This window comes from Phasianus colchicus, chromosome 27, assembly GCF_987193195.1.
Source record: "Phasianus colchicus chromosome 27, bPhaCol1.hap1.1, whole genome shotgun sequence".
Lineage (NCBI taxonomy): Eukaryota > Metazoa > Chordata > Aves > Galliformes > Phasianidae > Phasianus > Phasianus colchicus.
Window position 1 is genome coordinate 2538691 of NC_143462.1, and position 24058 is coordinate 2562748.

At 47.2% G+C, this 24058-nt stretch overlaps 1 protein-coding gene across 4 annotated transcripts in view; it reads right to left on the reverse strand.

The window, feature by feature from the left end:
- LOC116234503 (tetraspanin-15-like) overlaps positions 1-23378 on the reverse strand; it is a 40157-nt gene extending 16779 nt beyond the window's left edge. Inside the window, exons 1-4 of one of the 4 annotated variants that reach the window (XM_031602141.2) lie at positions 20416-23375; positions 14290-14475; positions 3703-3777; positions 1296-1391 (exon numbers count right to left, since the gene is read on the reverse strand). In XM_031602141.2, the coding sequence (XP_031458001.1) occupies positions 1296-1391; positions 3703-3777; positions 14290-14475; positions 20416-20502 (444 nt within the window). In that variant the 5' untranslated portion in view covers positions 20503-23375. Of the gene's footprint in view, positions 1-1295; positions 1392-3702; positions 3778-14289; positions 14476-20415 lie in introns of all 4 variants that reach the window. The other 3 variants (XM_090125657.1, XM_090125655.1, XM_090125656.1) reach the window with 3 other exon arrangements.
- Between the last annotated feature and the right edge of the window lie 680 nt (positions 23379-24058).

Sequence of the window (24058 nt, forward strand, 5' to 3'; positions counted from 1 at the left end):
GCATGGCAGAGTTCTGTCCATAACCCACCACTGGCAATACAACTCAACCACCTGCCTTGATCCTGCGTGTAACTTAGGGGCTGTGTCTGAGAGGCCCTGTGCCAGGGACTGATCCCTCCCTGTTTGGATGTTCAGTTCATTTGGAGGGATGCTCCACATCCCTGTGCACTGCAGGGGAGTTGGACTTGATGACCCTTAAAGGTTCCTTCCACCTCTAAGGATTCTACAATTCTATGATCGTTGCTCTGAAGCACACCTACCTTGGGTTTTTTGAGATGGAAGGGAGGAACAGTGAGAAATAGGGACAAGGAAGACATTTTATTTGATACACTGCGTGATCAGCAGAAATCTCAAAAAAGCTACGCAGTGCATGAAATATGAGGCAACAGCAGCCAAGGCACATAATAAGTTTGGTACAAAAAGAAGTGATAGCTGCAAGGAGAGCAGTTTATCAATCTGAAGGTTGGCCTGAGAACAGGAGACAGATGGTGCCAAGCCATGGCAGCCTCTAAGCATTAGGTGCCATGCTTAATAGATGCACAGCCACGCAATTAAAGAAGCTCCAGCAGAATGGCCAAGCCCCAAAACAGGACTGGGTGCAGATGAGCACTGCTCTTGCAAGTCTTTGGGGCAGCTTGCTCACAGTGCTGCCCGTGGAAAGCCAGGGGCTCTTCTTTCCTCCCAGCTACCAGGAGAAAAGAAATTCTTGGAAGTTTTCCCATCAAGTCAAGTGCTTGCCTGGCTCAGTGACACATCTCAAAAATAGTATCTAAGGCAGCCCACCTGAGGGTTGCTGTGGCTTGAAGAGGCTTTTACACGTTTTAGTTCATTCTTCCAGCTGTTCCGCTGCAGTTTGGGATAATGACCAAAGAGCTTTCAGGAATTGGATGCTGATTTTCTATTGGCTATGGGAAATACAAATATCCCAGTGAGGTCTCCTTGTCCATGCCACAGCATAGAACTGAAGGATGTTTTCATAGCACACACCAGGAGAAGGTGCTCGTCAAAAACAAGGGGGCAATTGGAGGGCAACTGCATGAAGGTTAACATGGGCAGTGACAAATTCTGCAGCTGGGATGGATACATGTGCAGACTGGGAGATGAGAGGCTGGAGGGCAACCCTGGGGAAAGGGATCTGTGGGTTCTGGTTGATAGTAAATCAAATCTGAGCCAGCAGTGCGCTTGTCCTTCAGTGAGGCACAGAGCAAACCACTCGTTATGCATCCCATCCTTGCATGCTTGTAAAACTTCATGAGCCCCCTCCCCATTATGCCACCATCCCTCCAAAGCCAAACCTTTTCTTGGACAAAATCCAAGATGTTCTTGAAGTCAAGGTCGTCATAATAGTGCCGAATGCCCTCTTGAATGTTAGAGTGCAAAACTGCATTCATCTGGGGACAGGAGAAACATAAACACATTTCACACTTGGAACAGACAACAGCAAATTATCACAACCTATGAAAATCTGCAGAGAAATCTTTTCATAGCGAGCTTTGCTGGCTGTTACTGGAACAAGAATCTAACTTGCATGCTGCCCCAATCCTGTTTTTGGGGCATAACTGATCATTTTTGAGTTCTCATAGCCGCATCCACCATCCTTCACCCACCTGAGATTTAATATGTGCTGCATATCCAATTGAATTATTAGGGTGACAACTTCTTGACAGCTCCCTACAAACCTCCAACCTCACCATCTGAAGTAGCTTTAATCCCTGGTGGGGTTGCTCTGCAGCTGGAAGAGGCAAAACAGCCTCTGACAGCCACCACCACCCTCAGATGAGCTGCACATGGGAGCAGAGTCCTCACCAGAGCCCTCAATCACCACCAATCCCAACAAACCTTCTAGTGATGCAGCTGTGCCCATGGAGCAGCACCGTGGCTCTGTGAGCTGCATGCATCTCCGAGGGAGCTTTGATGCTTCAAATTAAATGCTAACCAAATGGAAAATGCATTTCATAGATGCATGGGAAGATTATTTGTGAGCTGGGAGCAGAGCCTCCTAATGTGCTATGCCAAGCCTGGCGTGGGTTTGCCACTTTGCTCCTGAAAAAGGGCCAGGCAGAAATGCTAATGGAGGAAAAGGGAACGTTTTCTGAGTTAGAAGTAAGGGATGAGAGGAGAAAAAGAACGTTGTTCTTCATAATTCACTCTGACATGAAAATTAGGGGTTGGGCAAACTGGGAGCAGGGAGATAAGATGGGAAGAGCAGAAAAAAAAGAAGAAAATGAAGGCATGTCAGAGTGGGAAACAAAGCCTGCCGACAGTGAGGGATCAGGTAGAGGAACTGAAAAAGCCTTTCAGAAACCACCCCTGTGAACACTGATTCAGACATTGCTCCATGGCTTTCCCAACACAACAGGCAATGCCCGGGTTCTGCTGCTCCCCGTTTCTTTCCTCCCCAGATGGGCTCACCCTGCAATCCCACCACCCTCCCATATGATCCCAGGTTGGGTACAGTGTCCCAGATGAGATCTCAGCTCCAAGTGCTGGAGATAAGGCTGCAGGGAGGACATCAAATGTGTTATAATCCCCCAAACCACCTGCGTATCAACAGAGTGCATTTCAGTACTCAGCAGTGCAAGACCACTGTCAGCTCCCCCTACTTATTTAATACAAAACCCAATCGAATCTCCTTGACTAGCTTGACAAGCATTGCTCCAGATGCAGATTTGTGCCTCCTCACAATTTTAGGTCGGGTGGTTCATCACTTGTTGGGTCTCTTTTCTCTCCGCCCCGCTGTTTGATTTCCAAATTACACATTAGATTTAAATTAAGGGATGATTTATGCACTAATGGTTTGATTCATCCCCTGAGTTTTCCTGCAAAGCTGTGATCCCCTCTCCTGCTGCACGGGGTGATGCTGAGCATCAGTACAAGGGAACAAAGGTGGAGAGAGGGAGCAAAGTCAGCGATTTTGTGCCGTTTTCTATGAAAATACAGCCAGCACGTGCTGTGCCAGCACATATTGATTTCCTTTACGTGGGAAGGACTCCAGTGCTCTGATTTTCCTTATAGAATCACATTTCCCCACTGGTTCCCTGATACCCTGCAGCTCCCCACAACTGGAGGGTTTTGGAGAGCTGCTGGGCAGAGCTGGCTGCAGCATCCATTCATTCTCCTTCCCTTCCACTTTGGGTCTCACCAAGTGCCTGAATCCCAAACCCAGCCCCAACCCATCAGCCTTTGAAGGTTTGAAAGCATCAATTTGTCTCTGCAAAAGTGAATTGATGTTTAGAGCCCTTACGTACATATTTCAGATGTTGTTCTCCATCCAGCAGAGGCTGAGATTTGATATTTAATTGTATGATTGATTACAATAGTAAAATAAAACCGAATACGGTGTGCTTTCTTCAGCAGAAACTGGGCAGCGAGGAATACTTCCATTGGAAGTATTTACCAGTCTTGCTGGTTCAGCTATAACTCAAACCTGTCCTTGCACACAAGCCAGCAGTTAATGTAATTGAGACAAGGAGCTTAATGAGAAGCACAAGAATTTTTGGCTGGGAGACTGCATGGGAGCTGCTGCTGTGGTAAGAGCTCTGGAGTGCAAGGTGCAGCCTGAGAAGAACCAACATCTTCCATTCTCAGCTCATAGGCAGATGTAGACAAGAGGTGAGAAGGAAATCTCCCCCCAGCATGCATAGGGCTGCAGTTTGCCACTGTGCCAAAGAGCAGCTCCTCCAGCCTCCTGATGGCACTCACCTTGTTTTCAAAGATGATTTCAATGAATATCAGCAGCAGCTCTGTGATGAAGATCACCAGAAGGACCCAAAAGAACTGGAAAGAGACAGAGAAGGATTAGCCCTGCTGCAAGCCAGGCTGCGTCCGCTGCCAGCAGTTAGCTGTGATGAGGGAGAGCTGGAAACCAAGAGATGCTCAGAGACACTTAGAAATCAGATCATTTCATTACAATCTCCCCAGGGAGCTCCAAATCTCCTCCAAAGATATCAGTCCTAAATTTGCTACCCGGTAGAATGAATGGCAGGAAGGAAGGATGGATCAAAAAAGAAACCAAATGTAATTTGGATGGCTAAATTCTGCGTGGGGAAACAGGCAAAATGGATGCAGTGGAAGCAAGTATTTCCTCTGAGTGGATATAGATGTGCAGAGAAATGCCAACACCTATTATGATGAGATGCCAGTCCTTGGCTGAACATTAATGTTTCCAGGCCAGGCATCCAATAGAAAGTTCTCCATCCCCAGAGCAGGGCAGTAACTCACATCTCTGACAGACTGATGGTGACAAATAAACCTGATCTGGAAATTGGTGTCCTGATGAAGCACACAACTTCAGCTGGGAGGTTTGTTATTCCTGCAGCCCACACTCCTAAAGCCTCAGTCCTATGTGAGAGATCCCATCTGGGACTGTGCTCAACTTTGCAGAGGATGGACAGCAAAGCTCTGGTTGGCTCACATGCATCGACCTCCCCAGCACTACCTTCCTCTGCGGCTTTGGAGACTCACCATTAAAAGGAAGGTGGAAAGTTACCACGGTAACCAGCTAAAAATCCAAACAAAAATGGAAAAAAATAAAAAATAAAGCGAGTGGAGGTATATTATTACCATGATATTCACTTTGGCCACTGGTTTATTAGCAGAGCCTTGTTATGAAGCAGACATTGCACGGATCCATGTGCCCAGAATTTATTACCCAAGCTCAATGAGACTAAAGCAGCCCTGCAGCAGCATCCTGCTTGGTGTGCAAACCCCAAACTGCAGGGTTCTCATTAGCCACCCCTGGCTGAGTTGTGCACTGTGCTTGTTTGCTAACAGCCAACCACTGCAATCCCACTGGAGAAGCAGCACTGCTTTTCCCATCAGCTAAATCAGCTTCTAATGGGCCAAGTTTAATTAGGCAGGGAATCCCGTAACCAAACACCCATTATCCCATAGTCAGAGACAACACAGCATGCATCAAACCCGATGGAAAAGGAATTTGAGTCAGCAGGAAGCCCAGGGTGGTGCAGCTGAGTCTTCCCCATGTTCTGGCCATTGAGTGCTGCACACTGATTTCTTTGTTTCCCACTCCATCTCATTCTTGTGGTCTGTGTTTCTGCTGCACAGCTTGTCAAGTCAAGGCATAAAAAGCAAGATTCACGTGATGTAATCCAGTCTGCTCCATGCATACTGAAATCAAGGTTAATATTTCATGTCCGGGAGTCTTGGCTGGTTGACAGACAAACGTGGCCATATTTTGGATAAGTCCAGGGGATGTCAGCTGTACCTGGCTGTTTAGAAAAATGACTGCTTTTCAAATACTTCATCAGATGAGGTCCACAGCTATTAAAGCCCTTTGCTACCATGAGAGCAGAGAGTGAATGAATGAAAATGAATGAAAAGTGCAAGTTCTGTGTCAGAAAGACAGGCACAGGAAGGGAGAAGCTGGCAGAGGCTGATTGCCAGTCCTTCCAAGAGGCAAAGTACAAACCTGGGGGGTCATGCAGGTGATGCCCAGCTGCCCCTGGACACCATGCAGCGTGTCACTTTGCCTCCAGAAAGACCAACATTTCCCTTATCACGTACAGAAGGTTGGCAAGGAAAGCAGCCACAAGCCCCATCTCCTTGCAGACCTTCAGCCTGAATGAAAACCAAGCAAAGGCTGAATGGAGCAGGCAGACCCTTCGCTGATTGCACTGATAAAGCAGAAAGTGCCTTTTGTTGTTGCTTTCCCAAGGACTGCAGCAACCATCAGTAACAGGAACACGTGTGTAGGAGCGAAAACGTTGTCAGTGTCTGCAATCACCCTTCTTACAAACGCATCACAGCCTTTGCTACCTGCCAGACCAGGCATGAATAAAACAGCATTTTACTTCCCTTAAAAAGACTCCAGCAGCACAGTGACTGAGCAAAAACCCACCCTAAGCAGCATTTAATCCTGCCTTGAGTCGCTGTAGGTTTGCAGCAAGCTGAAAAAAAAAAAAAAAATCATAAAGTGAGTGAAAAAAAAAAAAAAAGAATCGCAAAGCAAAAGCAGCGCACTGAGGAGCTGCAGAGCGCAAAGCAAAACATTTCATGAAGAAAAAATAGCCTTAAAAAAACCCTCGGCTGCCAATTTATCTTGCTCAAGATGTCTGGCAAAGAGAAAAGATTCTCAGTTGTCATTAAATTAACACTTGCTGCAGTCAGCTGCCCTTAACAAAGCTCATCGCTTTGAATACACCCGGAGCTGTGCCTTCCCAGGTAGCCTCCAAGTGCTCTTTCTGCCATCTCCATGTGTCAGGTGGGATGTCTTGCTGCAAAGTTTGCTCTCCCAGAAGCTTAAACATCACCTGAAATCCTTGGTTGGTGCACAGCAAGCACTTCTAGACGTGGGATGGATTGAAGAGGAGTGCAAAGCTGAAAGCGTTTCATTTCCAGAGTACGGGCATCACGCAGCCATCTCCAATTTGCAGCTTAAACACACCCACAGCAGGGCAGAAAGGATTGCCATGGGTCAGGGATGGGTGGGTGTTTCTGGAAGGTTGGATGCTTTACGGTGAGTAAACCATGCAGGGATCCAGCCTATGCAAAGTGCCTGCAGCCTTGGATGGAGGCAGAGCATTGCTCCGTGCTGCTGGGCTCTCAGCACTCTCATGGCCATGAGAGGCTCAAACCTGCTGAGCCCGAGTGTGACACGAATGGCATTTGGGATGGTAAAGGAACGCTCTGTTTGCCAGGGATGTGGAGGGGAAAGGATGCAGCCACAAGGATGGGAGAGAGCTCCTGGAGCCATGCAGAATAGAACCATAGAACCACTAGGGGTGGAAAGGACCTCCAAGACCACCCAGTCCAACCATCCACCCATCACTGGTATTTCCCACTGGACCACGTCCCTCAGTACATGTGCAGACCCATCTAAATGCCTCTTGAACACCTCTAGGGATGGTGACTCCACCCATCCCAGATTTCTCTTTCAGAGAAGTTTTTCCTAACGTCCAACCTGAGGCATGAGAGAGATCTGTAAGGTTTATTTAATACAAGCACCCTCACGGAATGTTTTATTCTTGTTGTGAGCACCACTAAGCCTCCCATTGGAATGGGCCTGTTATGCATTCACACAAATATGTCACCATGTCTTATTTTTGTCCATTTCTATAGTTGCTTCCCAAGGAAAGCAGCTAAGTCAGCCCACTGAAGCCAATACAGGAAAAGGGTTGGGATCTGCTAACACCAACAACAGGTTGGCAAGGGATGGAAAACCTGAATTTGTTGCCAAGACAAAAAGAAACTCATGCAATTTACCTTCTCTTCTTGTGAATCACAACCTGGGAGGGGGGGAGGGTTACACACATAGGAGTCTGCAGCAAAGCAATCCTTTGGTTTTGGACATATGGAGAGGGAAGTGGTTATTCCTTCTGAGACTTTGCAGAGCACCTTCTTCTATAGAAAAACAGCAATAATCCCCTCTGTCACTGTGGTGCCTGAGATGCTGCTTCATGCAAACTGTGGTGTTTTAGTTACAGGACATGCAATTTGCCTCTCCTGCTCCTCTGCCCATCCATCTCACTGGGTTCGAGTTGAAATACCCATTTCCTATATGCTTCACCATCTGAACGACCAAGAAACCTGTTTTCAACTCCCAGAGGGCTGGCAGCCGTGTAAATAATTGGCTGGGATGACCCAAGAGCCCCAAGCACACAGCATGGTCCTTCCCCACCCAACAGATACGCAGCCCTGCCTGCACCCTGTCCTGTAGATGCCAGCTCTGAAGACCAAATATGCCCCTCTCTGCTCCCCACACCTACCAGAAAAGAATTTCTTTCCCTCATTTGGGTTTTTACAGACTTTCAGCCTCTACCAGATTGCCATCACTTCCATCTTAAAGGTAAAAGTCCTGTGACCTGGAACTGGAACAGGTTGCCCAAGGAGGTTGTGGATCCCCTGGAGGCATTCAAGGCCAGGCTGGATGTGGCTCTGGGCAACCTGGTCTGGTGGTTGGCAACTCTGCACATAGCAAGGGGTTGGAACCAGATGATCATTGTGGTCCTTTTCAACCCAGGCCATTCTATGATTCTACAACCCTCCACTCCCATCCTGAGACCAAGTCAGATGTTGCAGTGCACCAGGCAGAGCTACAACACACTCATGCCCCCCCAGAAAACCACACAAAAGGAGGGTTTTATGAAGCCCCACTAATTCACTGCAAGGAGGGCTGTTGTTACTGCAGTTGCTGATACAGGGAAGAGATTTAAAAAGAAACAAACCTGCACAAGAAACGAAACAGAGCAAGCACCACGTAAAAGAACACAATGTGCTGGGAGTTTGCTGGTGATGCTCAACATAAGAGCCTTGGGAAGAATAAAGCATGCCTTTTGTTGCTTGCAAAACCATCCTGAACCACTCCTAGAATGACAGCGAATGGAGACACAGCAAGAAATTGAATGTGAAAGTGGAAATAATCAGTGTGGCAAAGGAATCATTCACTCCTGCAGGGCTCCAGCTCCCTCCTTTCCCCCAGAGTCAAACCTGGGCCAAGCAAATCCCCATTGAAAGCACATCGCAGTGATTAAAGAGCCCCAATCAAGTGGTGACTAACCCTTAAAGAAGGAGATCAACCACTACTGCCTGCAGAAAGTTCCTCTTGCTGCCCTGGGGTTCCTTCATTGTCTCAGTCAAATGAAATGATAATGATTGTAGTAATGATAATGCAAAAGAAAAAAAAAAAAAGGATTCAAAGGAGAACTAATTAAGAAGGCTGGGAGGCCCTTGCAAAGCTTTTTCTGACTCTATATTTTTCTGGGATTGTTGTGTTGGAACGTTTTCAGATCTACCCCACTGCTGAGAGTGCAGCCCAAATCACAGAGCAGCTCAGCCTCAAATCCTGTCCCACCTCATCTCATCCAGGCTGTGCTCCTTTCACCCCAAGCATTTGTTCCAGAGCTGGTGATGGGCTCAGCTCCCCCCAAATCCTGAACACTCACTGCTATGCAAACCTCAGGCTCACTCATTTATCCCCACCCCCTGTGCAGCAAAGGAGAAAAATCAAGGCAGTGGAGGTTTTGTTTAGAGAGCCTCTAATCAGAGCACTGTATAATCAGTGGGCTTAGCAAGGAAATGTATGTAGATCCCCAAACAAACCTCTGTGGGAAGGAGTTTCTTCCATTACTTTCTCCAGTGGGCTCTATTTGTGTGCTGATTACCAGGAATTGCCTTTTGGGGGTTTTGACCAACACCACTGAAAGCTGCTGATATGGAGGTATCCAGAGGAAGCTCTTCACTGCTGTTGCAAAGTCTGCACCCCGAGGAGCAGCAAGCTTTGAACCCTAGGAAGCAAAGACAGACCCCAGGCTGCACAGAGCAATAGGAGATTGCAGTGATGATTTGCACAAGGCGTGCTCCAGTTAACCTTCAACCTACAGGGAGAAAAAGAAGGAGGACAAAGTCCTGGTGACCTGCTTGCACCAGCAGTTGAACACTGGATGCAGCTGTGTGGCAGCATTTCTCATGTAATGCTGCAACCAGAAGGAGCATTTTCTTATCCCATCTTCCACTGACTGTGATGTTTAATACCCCACACAGTGCATTGCAGGGTCAACAGAGAGCTGCCACCCAGTGACTGCATGGCTCTATCAGTTATTATGTGTAGCAATTAGAAATTCACAGTAGCTTTGAGGAGGTGCACCTGAGCCCCCAAACCTTCCTCTTCTGCAATCAAAATTTGCAGCCATTTCTCTGAAATCTGCATCAGCCCTGCTTGAAACAGCATCCAATGGGACAAACCAAGCAGCAGGGTCTCTTGCCATGGCCAAGACAGAAGGGACAAACCTTTTGCTTTGCTCATACCCTAACCTTAACCCCAAACCCTAACCTTAAACCTTAGAGCCTAACCCTAAACCTATCCCTAAGCTTTAATCCTAACCCTAAACCCAACCCTAACCTTAACCCTCACCCCAACTCCAATCCTAACCCTAATCCCAAACATAACCCTAACCCCTAACTCTGACTCTATCTCTAAACCCCAAACCTACCCAGCATAATACAGGGATAGTAGTGCCTGTTTGCAGCCCTCAGGAGTGTTTCTTTACAGCAGATATTCAAGGGACTGCTTCTTTTTGCTGGCCTGGAGCTGAGCATCCCACAGTTAATTGCTGAACTGGGTACCCCACGCAAATGCTTTGCCCCAGCTGAGAACCATGGAACCAAGTGGAATTAGCTTGAATCAAGTATATGAGGAGTTGGAATGCAAGCAGTGCACCCACAAGCACTACTTCTTTTAAATTGCTTTATGTAGTGCTTCCAGATGTGGAAAAAACCAAGTGGAAGTTGCCACTCACTGATGTTTTCACATCTGCTGCCTTAAAGCAGGTTGAAGTGGCTGCTGTTGGCAATAATTAGTGCTGGCGATGTGGCAGAGGGATGCTCTGCAGGGCTCCGCTGCAACAGAGGTTTTCTGTGCCATTTTTGCCCTTTTTTTCCATCTGCTTGGGAACAAAACCAGCTGCTCAGCCCTGCTCAGATCTCAGAATGCTCCTTCACACAGGCGCCCATCTGATTGCTTTTGTTCAGAAACAGTGAGGGCCACAAAGCTTCAAATCACTGTAGTATCTGACTATCTTCAAGGGGGAATTTGTCTTGCTGGGAGGACAACTCTCCACTCACACAATAGCTCTATGATTGCCACCCACTTCCCCAGAGTTTGCTCCCTCTCCAATTTCGCTCCCCTCTCCAAACCTGAAAAGGAGACATTTGATAGCATTTAATCTCCCTATTAACACGTGCAATCAGAAGCTGCAGCTGAGGGAAAAGACACGCTCCAAGCCCTACTTTGGAAGTCGTGCCGTGGCTTCAGAGGAAAAATAACAAGGAAAAAAAAAAAAAGCAAATAATAAAAAAAAAAAGCTGCAAGCGGTCGCCTGTTTGCTTTTCATATCTTGGCACTGCTTACACTTGGAAACAGCATATAGATCAATAAATATATCTGTATTTATACATATACACACACACACATATATACATATAACTTGCAGAAGTCCAGAAGAGTGAACACAGCAGCTGATCTCTTGCTGCAGACCCAAAGTCAAATCCTGCCCTGTGTGATCAGTGTGGGCTAACACAAGACAGAAAAAGAGGGACCCAAAAAGCTCACCAAGAAGAAGGGAGGCAAGTTGGATTTCTGCTCCTACTTCAGCTTTTGTTTCTCTCTTGCTCTGCATAGAACAAATGCAAATCTGCAGAAGCTGAGCTTATCTCAGTGCAAGAGATGCACGGAGCAGCCTGTCCCATGGCACTTCCAGATCTTACACAAACCAACCCAGCTCCCCACAGCCATCTAGCTGAGCAAGAGTAATACTAATTTTAGAATCAATTTGCTAAACCATCAGACAGTTTCCAATTATTCCAGCCTGGAACAGCAAATGAAAACTTGATGCCCAAGCAGAAGCTCCACTTTTAAGTGCAAGTCTTCCCAACACGTTGGCCAACCCTGGACCCCTCCATGGTGCTGATGTTGGAATCGTGTGTCAGTGTTTCTATTCAGGTGCAAGCTGATGGGTTTTCGTGGGGCACAGAAATATTTTCTCCTAAATAGAGAACTTACTGCTCTCCGAATGAGCAAGGCATATTTTTAGATGTAGAGGCAATTCAATTTTTGTCAGTGATTTGAAGTTCAGAGCAATTTTTTTGCTCATTGCTGTGAGTGTGTGGTCCCAGAAAATGGCAGGTACATGTACTCAAGCCAGCTACAATACATCTCTATGTGTGATCTCTTTGGGGATCATGCACTGAGTTTCCATAAACATCAATACACACAATTTTATTCTGTCTTACTGTACATTCTTCAAGGCCTGCCCTGAGCCTGCTTTTGGAGCTCAGGGTTGAGCTCCCTTCTCCATGGTCCCTGCATCATCAAATTCCCACCCAAGGGTCAATTGACTGCAAAGTTCACTAAGGAATAATGTCTTTTCAAGGTTCTGCCTGGAGAAATTTGAAAGAAAAATGGTGTGAAACCATTCCTGCAAAAGGAAAGCAACCCTGAATGGGCTGGTGCATGGGAGATGACGTCCTCTCTGATGCAACCAAGGAAGAATTGAAAGGAGCCCTTCCAAATTCAGCAGATGGAAACTTCCTACAGATTCATGGCCTGAGCACTCACTTCTAAATGATGGATAGAAACACTAATGCACAATTCCAACATAAAAACAATGGAGAGTTCCAGGGCTGGCCAACACGCTTTTGCTGATATGAGCTGGTGAAAGCACAAAAAGGCATTAAGTAATTCAGTGCCATAAAACCATGCTAGCATCAATGGTCTTTCCAGTCTCACTAGGGAACTGTTGTAAGCTAATGGTATGAAGAGCTTCTGCTGGGTAAAATGTACCTCCACTGGGAAAGGCTGTTGTCACGTTATCTTCTTTGTGCTGATGCCCACCAAGCTGAACAGATCTGTAGAGGAAACAGCTCAAAGACAGGGAACTAGTTTTGATTCATTACCAGAAATATCATTTCCCCTATTTGCTGCTAGAAAAGGGATCACTGATGTGACTTTGGGCCATTTGTGCCACTCTGCAGCCAACAACAATTGACCAAGCAGCCTCGAGTAACCCTAAAAAAAACCAAAATAACAATGTATTTCCACACATAAGGTCAACATCCCCCTTCTTACATCCTAGCCAAAAGAGCTGCAAGGGTTGCTGTGCTTGATAACTTGCACATGCTTTGCTTTATTTATTCCACACAGCAGGCTTGAAGCTGGTTATATCTAAAGGGAGACAAAAGCAACCCAAATGGGCAGGATTACTTTTTTCTCAGCTGTGCCACTACAGAATTGATTTGACTGACAAGCTGTGAAATGCAGTTAATGAGCTTGGGTTTCTGTTGGCTCTGGTTGCTACAAGGATGACAGTTCCTACCCTCTGATGTGTCAATTTCCCACTTCTAAAGTCAGCCAAAGAAAGAGTATTAGCCGTGAAACTTAAGGAAGTATTAGCAGAGAAAGGATAATATTATCAGAAATTTGAAGTAATTATCCTTCTTTGGAATAATCCTCGATAGGATGAACATAATGCCATGTAGTTTAAAAGTGAGATGGAGGAAAAAAGAAGATGTAATTTATTCGACAAGCAACAGAACTTCAGCTTTGGCAGAAAAATGTCATCTGGGTTTATGTCATAAAGAAACACAGAGCTTTTCCTGTTGTTTGGATGGACAGCAAGAAGAGGGTTATGTTCTGGAGATGTAAGCCAGCCCAGGCAAATGCCCACTGGGATAACACGGAATTCACAAAGAAAGATAAAATTAATTTGATAGGGAATTAATTAAAAATTATTATTATTTTTAGCAAGCAAGCTATCAGGGCTACTTAAATACCACAGTTTAAATACCTGGACAGGACTGATCTGGCCATTAATTTAGAGACTCCTTCAAACACAGGGTCAGGAGGTGACTCATTCAGAGCTCTCCAACAGAGCGCATGATATCACACTGCAATAGAGAGCAGCTTCGATCCCAGCCCCCTTCCTCAATGCAGTGCAAACAGCCACCGACCACACGTGGCATGAAACAAGATACATTGGAAAGCAATGATATTTTCAGCCAGTAACACAGGAGCAAAGACAATATGGGCTTCTCGATCCAGGCTATCATCTGTATTAATTTGAGATGCAAATGCTGAGCAATTTTTAAAAGCAATATTGCAAGCCAGTGGAAGGGAGTGCTAGCTTCCCAGTGTTTGATTTTAATAAGCGAATCAGCTCAAATCAGTGGGAGAGGAAGCTGTTATGGGGGTCATTAGCATGCAAGGCACACACACACCAGCAGGAAGGCTCTGTAGACCAGCACAGAATATTCATCCCAAAGCATCTTCCTCACTGAGAGAGCATTGGTCACAGCTGAAAAACCAACTGAGCTGTCACCGAGTTTGTCAGTGGATGCCAGCCTGGGCTGAGCATGATGGATGAGCTATGTCCCCATTTGCAGGCATTTGCTTATAACCCAGCTTATAAACCCATGCAGCCTCAAGCTCCTTGCTGGGGTCCAGAACCAGATCTGTAGGTTGGTGGCTCTGCCTGTAGTAGGGGGGTTGGAACTTGATGATCCTCAGAGCCCCTTCCAATCCAAGCCATTCTATGATTCTGTTGGCATCCTTGCTGCCCCAGGAGGAAGGCAGCAGCTTCCTAATGATGTGGATAACTGGGTGCCAGCTCTGCAATCTGTACATGTATCTTCTCCCCATTACTGTCCACTGGCTTCACGGCTGAGCTAAAAGCATGGAGGGGCACACCCTTACTGTAATTCATGGTAGTGACCCATTAGGATACGTTAATTTTCCTCCTTGAAACCAACCAGACCAACCCAGCAGAGCACCAGCCTTACTATCTTCAGAAGCGTCCGGTTGTCCCTGAGGCTCCCCACCATGCCGACGAAGGAGACGCTGAACATGGTGAAGCCCAACAGAAGCAGGATGATGGCAGGAGCAAGGAACATCCCTTCCAAGGTTTTGTGCTTCTGCCTCTCCACTTCGGCATAAATCCCAATGCACAGGATCACGAGGCCGATGATCTACGAGGAAAGTGTGAGATGTGCATCAGATGCCAAAGGGAAAAATCAGAAACTCTGAGGAAAAGATGAAGGTGGAAGAGGTCCCAGAGGAAAAAAATGTCCAGTGTACTGCTAGATAAAAACATAACACGATGAGTGAGCTGCTGGGTCAGACCCAAAGGGTGATTGATAGAAAATGGGGTTCCATCCATCAGGGTTCCATCTCCCTCCATGGCAGCCCTACGTCTTCCTCACAAAGGAGCTGCATTTTGCAAGGTTTTTCCTCTCGCCATCTCACTCAATACACCCAGCTGCTCAAGCTGACCCTTGCCCTGTGTTTACAGACCCTGGGCTGTCTATATCAATACTGCCAGCCCATCTACCCAAACTCCCATCCTTAGACAGACCAGTCCCCCAAATTACTCATTCCACTCCAGCACCTCCCTCAAGCACCACCTTGTACCAAAACCCACGGCAAGCCACTCAGTCTCTGTGCCATGGATGAAAAACATCATCAAATGTAACAACAGATTATTTTTGACCATCTTCCTCCCCTCCCTCCAATAAAACAGCCCTAATTGAAAAAGAGAGCCCAAGGGTGCCAGGATAAAACAGGGCTCTGAAAAGGGCTCCTTTCATCTCTTTGGTTCCTACAGATGAAAGCCAACACGGAGATTCCAAGTGCTCGGAGCTGTCAGAAGCCATTCCCAGCACAACCAGCATGAAGCTGACTCCTGGAAAGGTCAGAGAAGAAAGCAAGAAGCATCCCAAGTGATTTTCCTGCTGCTTTTTGCAGCTCCCCCACCCTGAATCTTGGTGGGAAAATACTGCAGGAAAGCCTCAGCTCAAAGAGGAGAAAACCTCCTTTTCTCACTCCTTTTTCCATCTCACTCCTTTCCCTTTCCAAGAGGCTCCATTTCTCCTTAATGAGTTTGCTCAAACTCTTCTGGTTAATTCACATTGCCAATTCAATCCTTAATTTTCCTGCACAATCCTTTTGGAGGAATGATTTATTTTCTTCTCTACTCTGGTTGGACTCTATTTGTGGAGTTACTGTACTCAGTTTATGTTTACCCATCACTGTCCACTTCCAGGCTACATCTCACTGATAGAGAAACTGAAATCTCCCAGAAAGTCAAGTCCAGATCTGTGATATTTGCAGACTGGTTGAAACTAAACAGGTGGGCCTATTCCTGATAACAGGCTTTTCATCCATTTTCTTCTTTATCCTTTATTTTAAGTACCAGCTTGGCACGTTGGGATTAGGCTTGATGTAATGCTTCTCTCTTACACCATGTCTCAGGAGTTAGATGTGCACACCATGCTTGTAATTTCCACTCCAGCATGCCAATAAGAAACACTTTCTCCTTTTTAATTAATGATCAGTGATGCAAATTAGGGAAGAGACCACGGAAAACATATAAAAGAAACCCAGGAGTGGGGCTGAGGGCTGGGCACTCGAGGGACAGAGGAAGCATCTTACACAGACTGGGCTTCACCTGCTACCAAGGGAGAGAAAACAAGGAGGGCTTTCAGGATGCACTGCTTAACAACAGCCTTCCCAGGGCTGCACTGCTCCTTGAAACATTTCAAGCACGTGGCATGCAGGAGTCCTTCCTCCCAGCATCACCACCCAGCTGCCCCAGGCAGCCCTGTGCACACACCTCCAGATTTTCTCTTACCCAAGACAAACAAGTGAATTGGAAGAACCAAAATTAGCAAATACTCAGCTGATCTGCCTGAATTTCTCATCTCTCTCTGCTCAGCTCTTGGCTTGTGAAGCTCCCCCAGCATTCTGCAACCTGTTCTGCTAAGGGTCGCCACTGCAGGCTGGAACTTCTAGTTAGAAATAAAATGAGTTGCTGCTACTCAAAGCACCTTCAGGCATGAGAAGGCACCTCACAGAGCAACGTACACCCTGAGGAAGGGAATGGATATACCAGAACCTCTCCCAGCAATGGGAGATTGCAAGGAATTAACAGCAAAGCCAGGAATATAATGAGTTTCCTAAGGACAAGAGGGGATCGATGCCCGAAGGACAAGAGGGAACTGAAGGGTGGCAAAGGGATTTTGATGAAAAATAGCTGGGGAAAAAAGTTCCCTGAAAAGCAGTGTTTCTACTGAGAAACAGTGGATTATGGAGCAAATTGGCAGAGTCAAAGCCTTTGCTAGAACCTGTGCAGCAACATGCACTTCACAAATGAGATCATCAGCTGAAGAAGAGCACTTAAAGCAGCAGGAAGAGATTGCACCACTCCCTGCAAAGCCTGGCTGCTCTGGTTTCCATCACTGGGTTCATCTTGGAGGGGTTGTTTTTGCCATATGAATTCAGGCAGCACAGATCTTTTTGATTCCTGGCATCACAACTGCTTTCCTCCACACACGCTCAATGCCGTGCTAAGGTGCATAATGAAGTCTGCCAGTAAATCCTCTGTAGTTACACACCAATTGCCCAGTGATCACCTTAATGCAGTGCAAACTCCAAGGTAGCCAGCAGCTGCTCATAATGAGCGCTCTGCAATGCATCCAAGAGAAAAAGCAAACCTTCGCTTACTGTCTAACGAGAGGATGATTATCTCATTTCTGCATAACTGTGGGATCAAACTGCCACTGTGGAGAAAGACAGTGCTCTATCTGATGGCAAAAAAAAAAAAAAAAAAAGAGCAGGGGGATTCTGAGGGCAGAATCTCTGCCAAAGCAGAGCAACCTCGCAGCCTGCCAGGGGCCAAGCAGCAGGCATGGCTCACCCCAGGGTGATCAGCTTTAATTAGATGAGTCAGTGCTAATGCCAGGCAGTAATTTCTCCTCATTCAGGAACACCGAAAGTCAGAACAACAGTGGTTTCAAACCCAGGCAGACAGGTGGTGTGTCCTAGTTTTGGCTGGAATAGGGTTAATTTTCTTCTCAGTAGATTGCATAGTGCTGCGCTTTGGATTTAGGAGGACAGCGTTGATAACATGCTGATGTTTTAGTTATTGCTGAGCAATGCTTATGCTAAACAAAGAACTCAGGTTCTCATGATGTGAAAGAGGCTGAGGAGACAGAACCAGGACAGCTGACCTGAACTGAATAGATAAAGAGATTGGAAAAGGGTCACAAATCTTCACCCTATGGAGGCAACTCTTGTCAGCCACAAAGGGGAGAGATCCCTTCAAGGAAGACCTGGTATGTTTCCCAAACAAATGACTATCTGTGGAGAAAGGTACCTGGTACCAGAGGGAATTAGCTGTTCTGGAGGAGATGTGTGATGTTGACGTGGTCAATGAGCAGCCATCCCAAGATTCAGATGCTTACCAACCCAACTCAATGGCACCAATGGCCTGGAAACACAGAGAGAAGCCAAAGGTGGATGACACAGCTGTCATGCCTCAACAACACAAAGAAAATCTCCCTTCCTCCCTCTGGGTCTGTGTGTTGGTTGTGGAGAAACATTCCCAAGAGGTTCAGCAACTCAAAGATTATCTATCTTCCTTCCCACCAGTACAGAGCAGTAGCTCACCCACTAGAAGTAAGAGTTCCTCTGCTTGAAAAAGGATACAGTGAGTACACACCATGATGCTTACTAATTTCCTTCATTTTCTGTCCTGTTAAACTGTTTTTATCTCAACCCATAGATTGTACCTTTTGTTTCCACCCTCCCCATCCTGCTGAGGTGGGAGGGAACACTGAGTGCATTCAGACATGAAAAAACAGAATGCTCCTGTTTGAAATAAAACTGAAAACAGAGCTACTCCACCTCTGACAAGCAGCCAGGACGATGAATGGTGTTAAATCTGATGGTATAAAAGCAGCCAGGAGGCCTGTGGCATGCTGGCTGTCACACACCTTCTGCCTCTCATCACATAAACACAAATATCCAATGCCTGGCGGATGCAATGCAGAAAAAATAAATAAATAAATAAAAAACCAGAGCTACCTGCAGGGTAACAGACCTATTTTGCTTATTTTCTTGGAGTGTACTCCAGGTCTTCAGCAGCTCTGGGAGATGATGAAACCCTCAAGGGGGAAATGGGAGGTAATGTAATGGGATGTAATGTGCTCACAGCAGTGCTCCATAGGAAACTCCAGCCCAACACACAGCACTCCAACCTCTGGGCAATTGGCTTCATGCGTGGTTTCAAGCCACTCTCTGGTTTATCCTACACTCCTTTGCTTTATAGATTTTCCCATCTATATGTATTTACTTTCATTACAGAAAAGGGCTGGAAAGGACCCAATGGTGTTCTTTTCTCCATTGAACCAATTCCCTGCAGGCTGGATAGAAAACCATATCACCTCCCCCTCCAAATCTCCTCAGTCCTTCCCGGTGAATTATTCTGAATGCTTCTCCATGGGAGGTGCTACGTTTTCAAGGCCTTCACTCAAAGCAACAAGACATGTCTGCACAGTAATTACTACCGAGTGCATTCGGCTGCAGCAAAACACAGCCCCGTCACGTCTGGTTAATGAGATGGGAGAGCTGCTGGATGGACACAGAGGCACTGCGTGCATCTCCAGAAGTGGGTCAGGGGGCTGGAAAGGCCGTGAGATCCGTGTGGATTCAATAGAGCAATGGACAGACAGGGACTGCCCTGGGGACCTCAGTGAGCTCACACATCCCTGGTTAAAGGCAGGCTGGGTCAGAGCCATTCCAAATCACCTTTTCTGCAGCTACTTGTCAGTTAATGAGGAAATACTGAGGCTCTTCTTGCTCGCAGGCTGGACCAGCCACACACTGCTGTGTACCCCACAGACTGCCCTGTCTCACTGTGCACCCACCCATCAGTGCATGGCACTGCACATCCCCTCACTAATCCGCATTTGCAAAGCACAGCCAAGAGCTATGGTCAGACAGCTTGGAATTAAAACAAAACAGCACTTCCTCCTCATCCTTACTGCTGTTTTAAGGCATTTCCAGGAAAGCAAACCTCAGATCCCTGCAGGAAACAAAACCCCAGTGACAGGTGGTGGTGATTAATCTCTCATTCACACTCAGAGGTGAGCACAAGTCTTCTGGCATGGTGAGACAATGCAGTTCACCAACCCCAGGAGTGAGAGCTGCCCTCCCATGAGCTCACTGATAGAACAAACAAATCAATAAGGGGCGAGGGAGGCATTTTCAAGCTTTGTTTGCAACCCTATTTACTCTTCAACCCGCCTAGGAACACCAGAGATATTTGTGCATTCAATTACACTGAAACAATCAGGCATGCATGCCACTACACACACCCAGGCAGCAAGAGTGCATGGGGCAAAGATGATTAATTAGCTGTCAGGAGGAAATACCTATAAATACTATGGATTGGATTATGCAAGGTTAACCCTAGGAAGGTGCCAAGCTCACATGGAATTTGTTATCCAGGGGTGTACAGAGCTCGGGTGGGGGGATTTCCTGCTGATTCCCCCGGCCTCAACACTTGCTTATACCTTCCAGCTGCAGGGGAAGCCTCACCCCGACCACATCTGCCTCAATGATTTGAAACTGCTTAACGACAAGTGTTACTTTTCCTCTTAAAATAACCAGCCTGGTCCAAATAACCACCGCTGCCACATCCACGCCAATGGGTTCTGCCAGCTGCTCCAGCCCCATCCCTACCGAACCACGTGAAGGGAACAGCACTGCTGCCCGGTGGCCCCTTGAGTGATCAAAGTGTTAAATCTGTGTTTGCTGAGTGCTTTGAAACACAGCTCGCTGCCACAGGGCATTTCCAGGAGCAGCCCTGGGGATGGGCGGTCCGAGGGTGCTCTTAAACCCATCAAAAGCTGCAGTTTTTGGACCAGCTGGGACCCTTTTTTTCTTTTTTTGCTTATGCAAAGCATGAGGGACTCAGCGAAACACACAGCACAGCACCAGGTTTTATAGTAGAGATCTGATGCCTGGAAGGAGGAAATTTGGACACTGGAACATGAAAATTGAACCCACGGGGGTGGCACCGTGGGGAACAACAGCAGGAAAAACAGCAAAGCAACCCGAGCACCTACCGAGAAGAGAGTGGCATAGGTGGACAAAGCAAATTTGATGCTGTAGTAATAGAGGAGGGAGTTTCGGCACTCGGAGCCCTGTGCCATCCCGGGGCGGCCGCTCGCTGCCTGCCAGACCCTCCCAGCTCCGGCTGCTGGGGAGCGCAGACATGCGCCCGATGCTGCTGCACGCACCACCAGCCTTCAACTTGAACTGCTTCCTCCTGGCAGGAACCCAGCCTGAAAGAGGGAAGGCAGAAACGCGAAGAGCCGGAGTTAACCCTTTGCTGCGCCTGCTGCTCGCCTTTGTTGCCGAAATCGACAGCGGAGCTCTGTGCAGGAAGGTTCAATTCGGTGCGTGTTCTGCGGGGGTCTCCGGAAAATTGTTAATGGTGTTGCAGGCAGGATCTCTTGGCATTCCCAGAGTGCTGGCGGAGCTGGGGGTGATCCTGCAGTGATGTGTCCTGCAGCAGCAGAGGGTGAGCGGCAGCCCCAAATGGAACAGAAACGGAGCAGATTTCCGCCAGGCGATCGTTTGGAGCTCAGTGCTGGAGAACAAAGTCCGTGTTTGCCCGCTGCAGATGGGGCAGAGCCTCTGCCTCAGCTCTGCCTCGAGCCTGCAGCTGCCTGGGTAGGAACATGGGAACAAAATAGAGGAGAAGGTGCGTGGAGCAGGAAAGCAGCAGCGTGAGACCATACAGGGGGGGTCTCCGTACCAGCCTCCACAACATGGCTGTGAAAATGGAAAACAGGAGAGAAGATTGATGTTTAACAAAAGGAGCAAAAGTGAGGCTGGAGGAGCTGGGAAATGCTGGGACAGGTTAAGGGAAATGCAGCCACTGTGTGATCTTGCTCCCTCGATGCTGGGAAGCACTTGGGATCACCTACAAAGGGAAAAACCTTCATTTCTGCAGTGTGCTGCAGTTTGGAGAAGTAAAGAAAAATGCATTGCTGTCCACTGCGTGGTTCACTGCCCTGGGAAATGTTTTAAAAAGCCCCATCTCTGGTGGGGAAGGCAGCAGTGGTGCAGTGCTTCTCACTTGCAGAGAGAAATGGAGAATTATAGTGAGGTTTGGAGAAGTAATGTGACTCAGGTCTGCACCCAAATGCTTGGCCCCATATTTACCCATCTATGGTGCTAGAGTTTCTCACATCAGGTCTTAGGAGATGAAGAGCAATTCAGCACAGCAAAAGAGCTTACACCGCAGTCCTTTTGGCTCACCACCCTGCTTGCACTGGTTGTTACACAGGGACAGAGTTGGCTGACTTTGGCAGAGCATTGTCTCCCCTGATGGGAAGGGTCATAGAATAGAATCACAAAATCAAAGTTGGAAAAGATGTCGAAGATGCCCAAGTCCAACCCCAACCCATCCCACCATGCCCACATCCCATGGCTCTGTGCAGCTGTGCCAATGCATCACTACTCTCTTAGAGAAGCATTTCCTAATACCCAACCTGAACCTCCCCAGCACAACGTGAGGCCACCACCTTTCTTATTGTTGTTACCTGGGAGAAGAGGCCATTGGCTTCAGCCATTGATCAGCCCATCCAGAACCTTCTGTAGCACTTTCCTACCCTCACACAGGCCAACCCTTTCTCCCAGCTTGGTGTCACCTGCAAACTTTGATGCAAGATTTCTAAAATGATGGCATTTGGCTAATGCTTTATTTGACATTTTAAAGCCTGAAGCTCTCAAGCTGCACGCCGGAGCCATTCTTATTTCTTGGGCAGTGTGTACACCAAGCTGCCAGCTTCCAAATTAAATCACTGCATTCTGTAAGCCCAAGCTATATTTATCCATCAGCTCCCACCTTACACGGTGCCCTTCCCCACGCAGAGTCGTCTCAGCTTTGCTGTCCCCCTCCTGTAGCATATGAAATCATTTAACAGATGCACCAGCAAATGAAAAGACTTTCCATGGTGCAATTGCATTGCTTGAATGACAGCTTGGCCTGCATTTTCCCAGGCAGGCAGCAATTAAAGTGGAAATGTTAATCTGTGCTGCTGCAAACCACGGCGCAGCTGGCTCAATACCATCGTGAGCAGCCATCAAGAATAAAGTGAGCAGTGGGGATGGGAGGAGAAATCGTTCTGAGGAGTTAAGATAATAAGCAAGCAGCGCTGGGTGGTGATGAACAGGAATAAAACCGAAGCATTAATGTGCAATTTTCTGATTTGTAAAACTCTGATTACAGGAGGAGGGTGAAGACTGGGGCTGGGGGATGCCAGGCTCAGCATCACGCTGTGCCCATGCCAATGGCAAAGAGATGTGCAGCAAAGGCATTTCTGACTCCTAGGGTTCAATTGCACTTGAGCAAGCTCCTGGGTCAGCTGGTTCTGTAGAGCATCACTTGTAATTGCACAGCACAGAGCTGTCCTTCACAAACCTGCGTTCTCCCCTTGGGAACCAAGCAATGCTCCCAGCCTCAGCAGCCTGAAGCCCTGGAAGGAAAGCAGAGAGGGCAGGAGAGCATCACATTTACCATGTCTGCAAGGTTCATGTGTGCCAGGAGTTTCTGCCTTTCCCCTGCAGCTCCTAAAGGTCCCATTCACTGTGTTCACTTGGTTTCTTTTCCCCTTTGTTCTCCTTATTTTTAGCCATCTTTGTGCTAAAAGCCCCAAAGACTCTGCTCCAAAGTCCTAAATCACTGCTGTTCTCCCTCTTCATTAAAACACCTCGCTAATTAACCCACATATAAATCAAATCATAAACTCGTTACATAGGTTCCCAGCACTAGGGATAACTAAAAACTTAAAACAATCCTTCTGTCTCTCAGTCCCACCACACATTGAGGGTCCAGAAACACTGATGGAGGCTCTGCTGTGGCTTTCCCACTGTCCCTAATTCTCATTCTTGTGCTCAGATTCGGTCTCTTCTATTGGTGTTTCATACCTGGCCCTGGCACACTGGCCTAAATACACTAAATAGCAAAGCCATGGGACTGCAGAATTGACCCAGCAACCAATTGACCCCAGGGTTGGGAGTGGAGGAGGAATTCTGACGCTCCTTTTTCAAAAGGACTCCAATGGATTTAGTTTTTAGTGGATTATCCTGAGCGCATATACTCTGTGTTGTTGCTTTTTCCCTTATTTGTGCATATTTTCTTTTTTAAAAATCAAAAATCTTCCTGGAAGGTCCCTGAGCTTGTTATGATCCACTCAGCACAGAGCCAATGCAATCAGGCAGCTGTAATTTCAACCCTAGCAAACATCCCTCCTGTGGTTTGCTTGCATTTTGGGAGGGAAAGTTTCCATGTGGGGATTGAACATGCCATCACAACAGAAGGTGATGGGTGGGAGAGACCCCGTGTCTCATTCAGCAATGCATCACTGCTACTATCACAGAACTATTTGGCAGCTTAGGTGCCTTGCACACTGTTAAACCACCAACACACAGCCTGGGAACCAGAGAAACTGCTGCTGCCTCGTGCTCAGCTGCACGCAGGAGACACGCAAGCTCTTCCCAAATTCCAATCTGTGCCAACACATTCCAGCCCTACAGCAATAGAGAAAACCAAAACCTCAAATGCAATAACAGCTTTCAATTTGCAGAGGTTATGCATGGCTCAAGCACCAGTGCAGCTTCTGTTCTTTCCCAACAATGCAAGCCAAAGTCAGAGCCCTGATGATAGGTAAGCATCCCCCAGCCCTGCTGTACAACCTC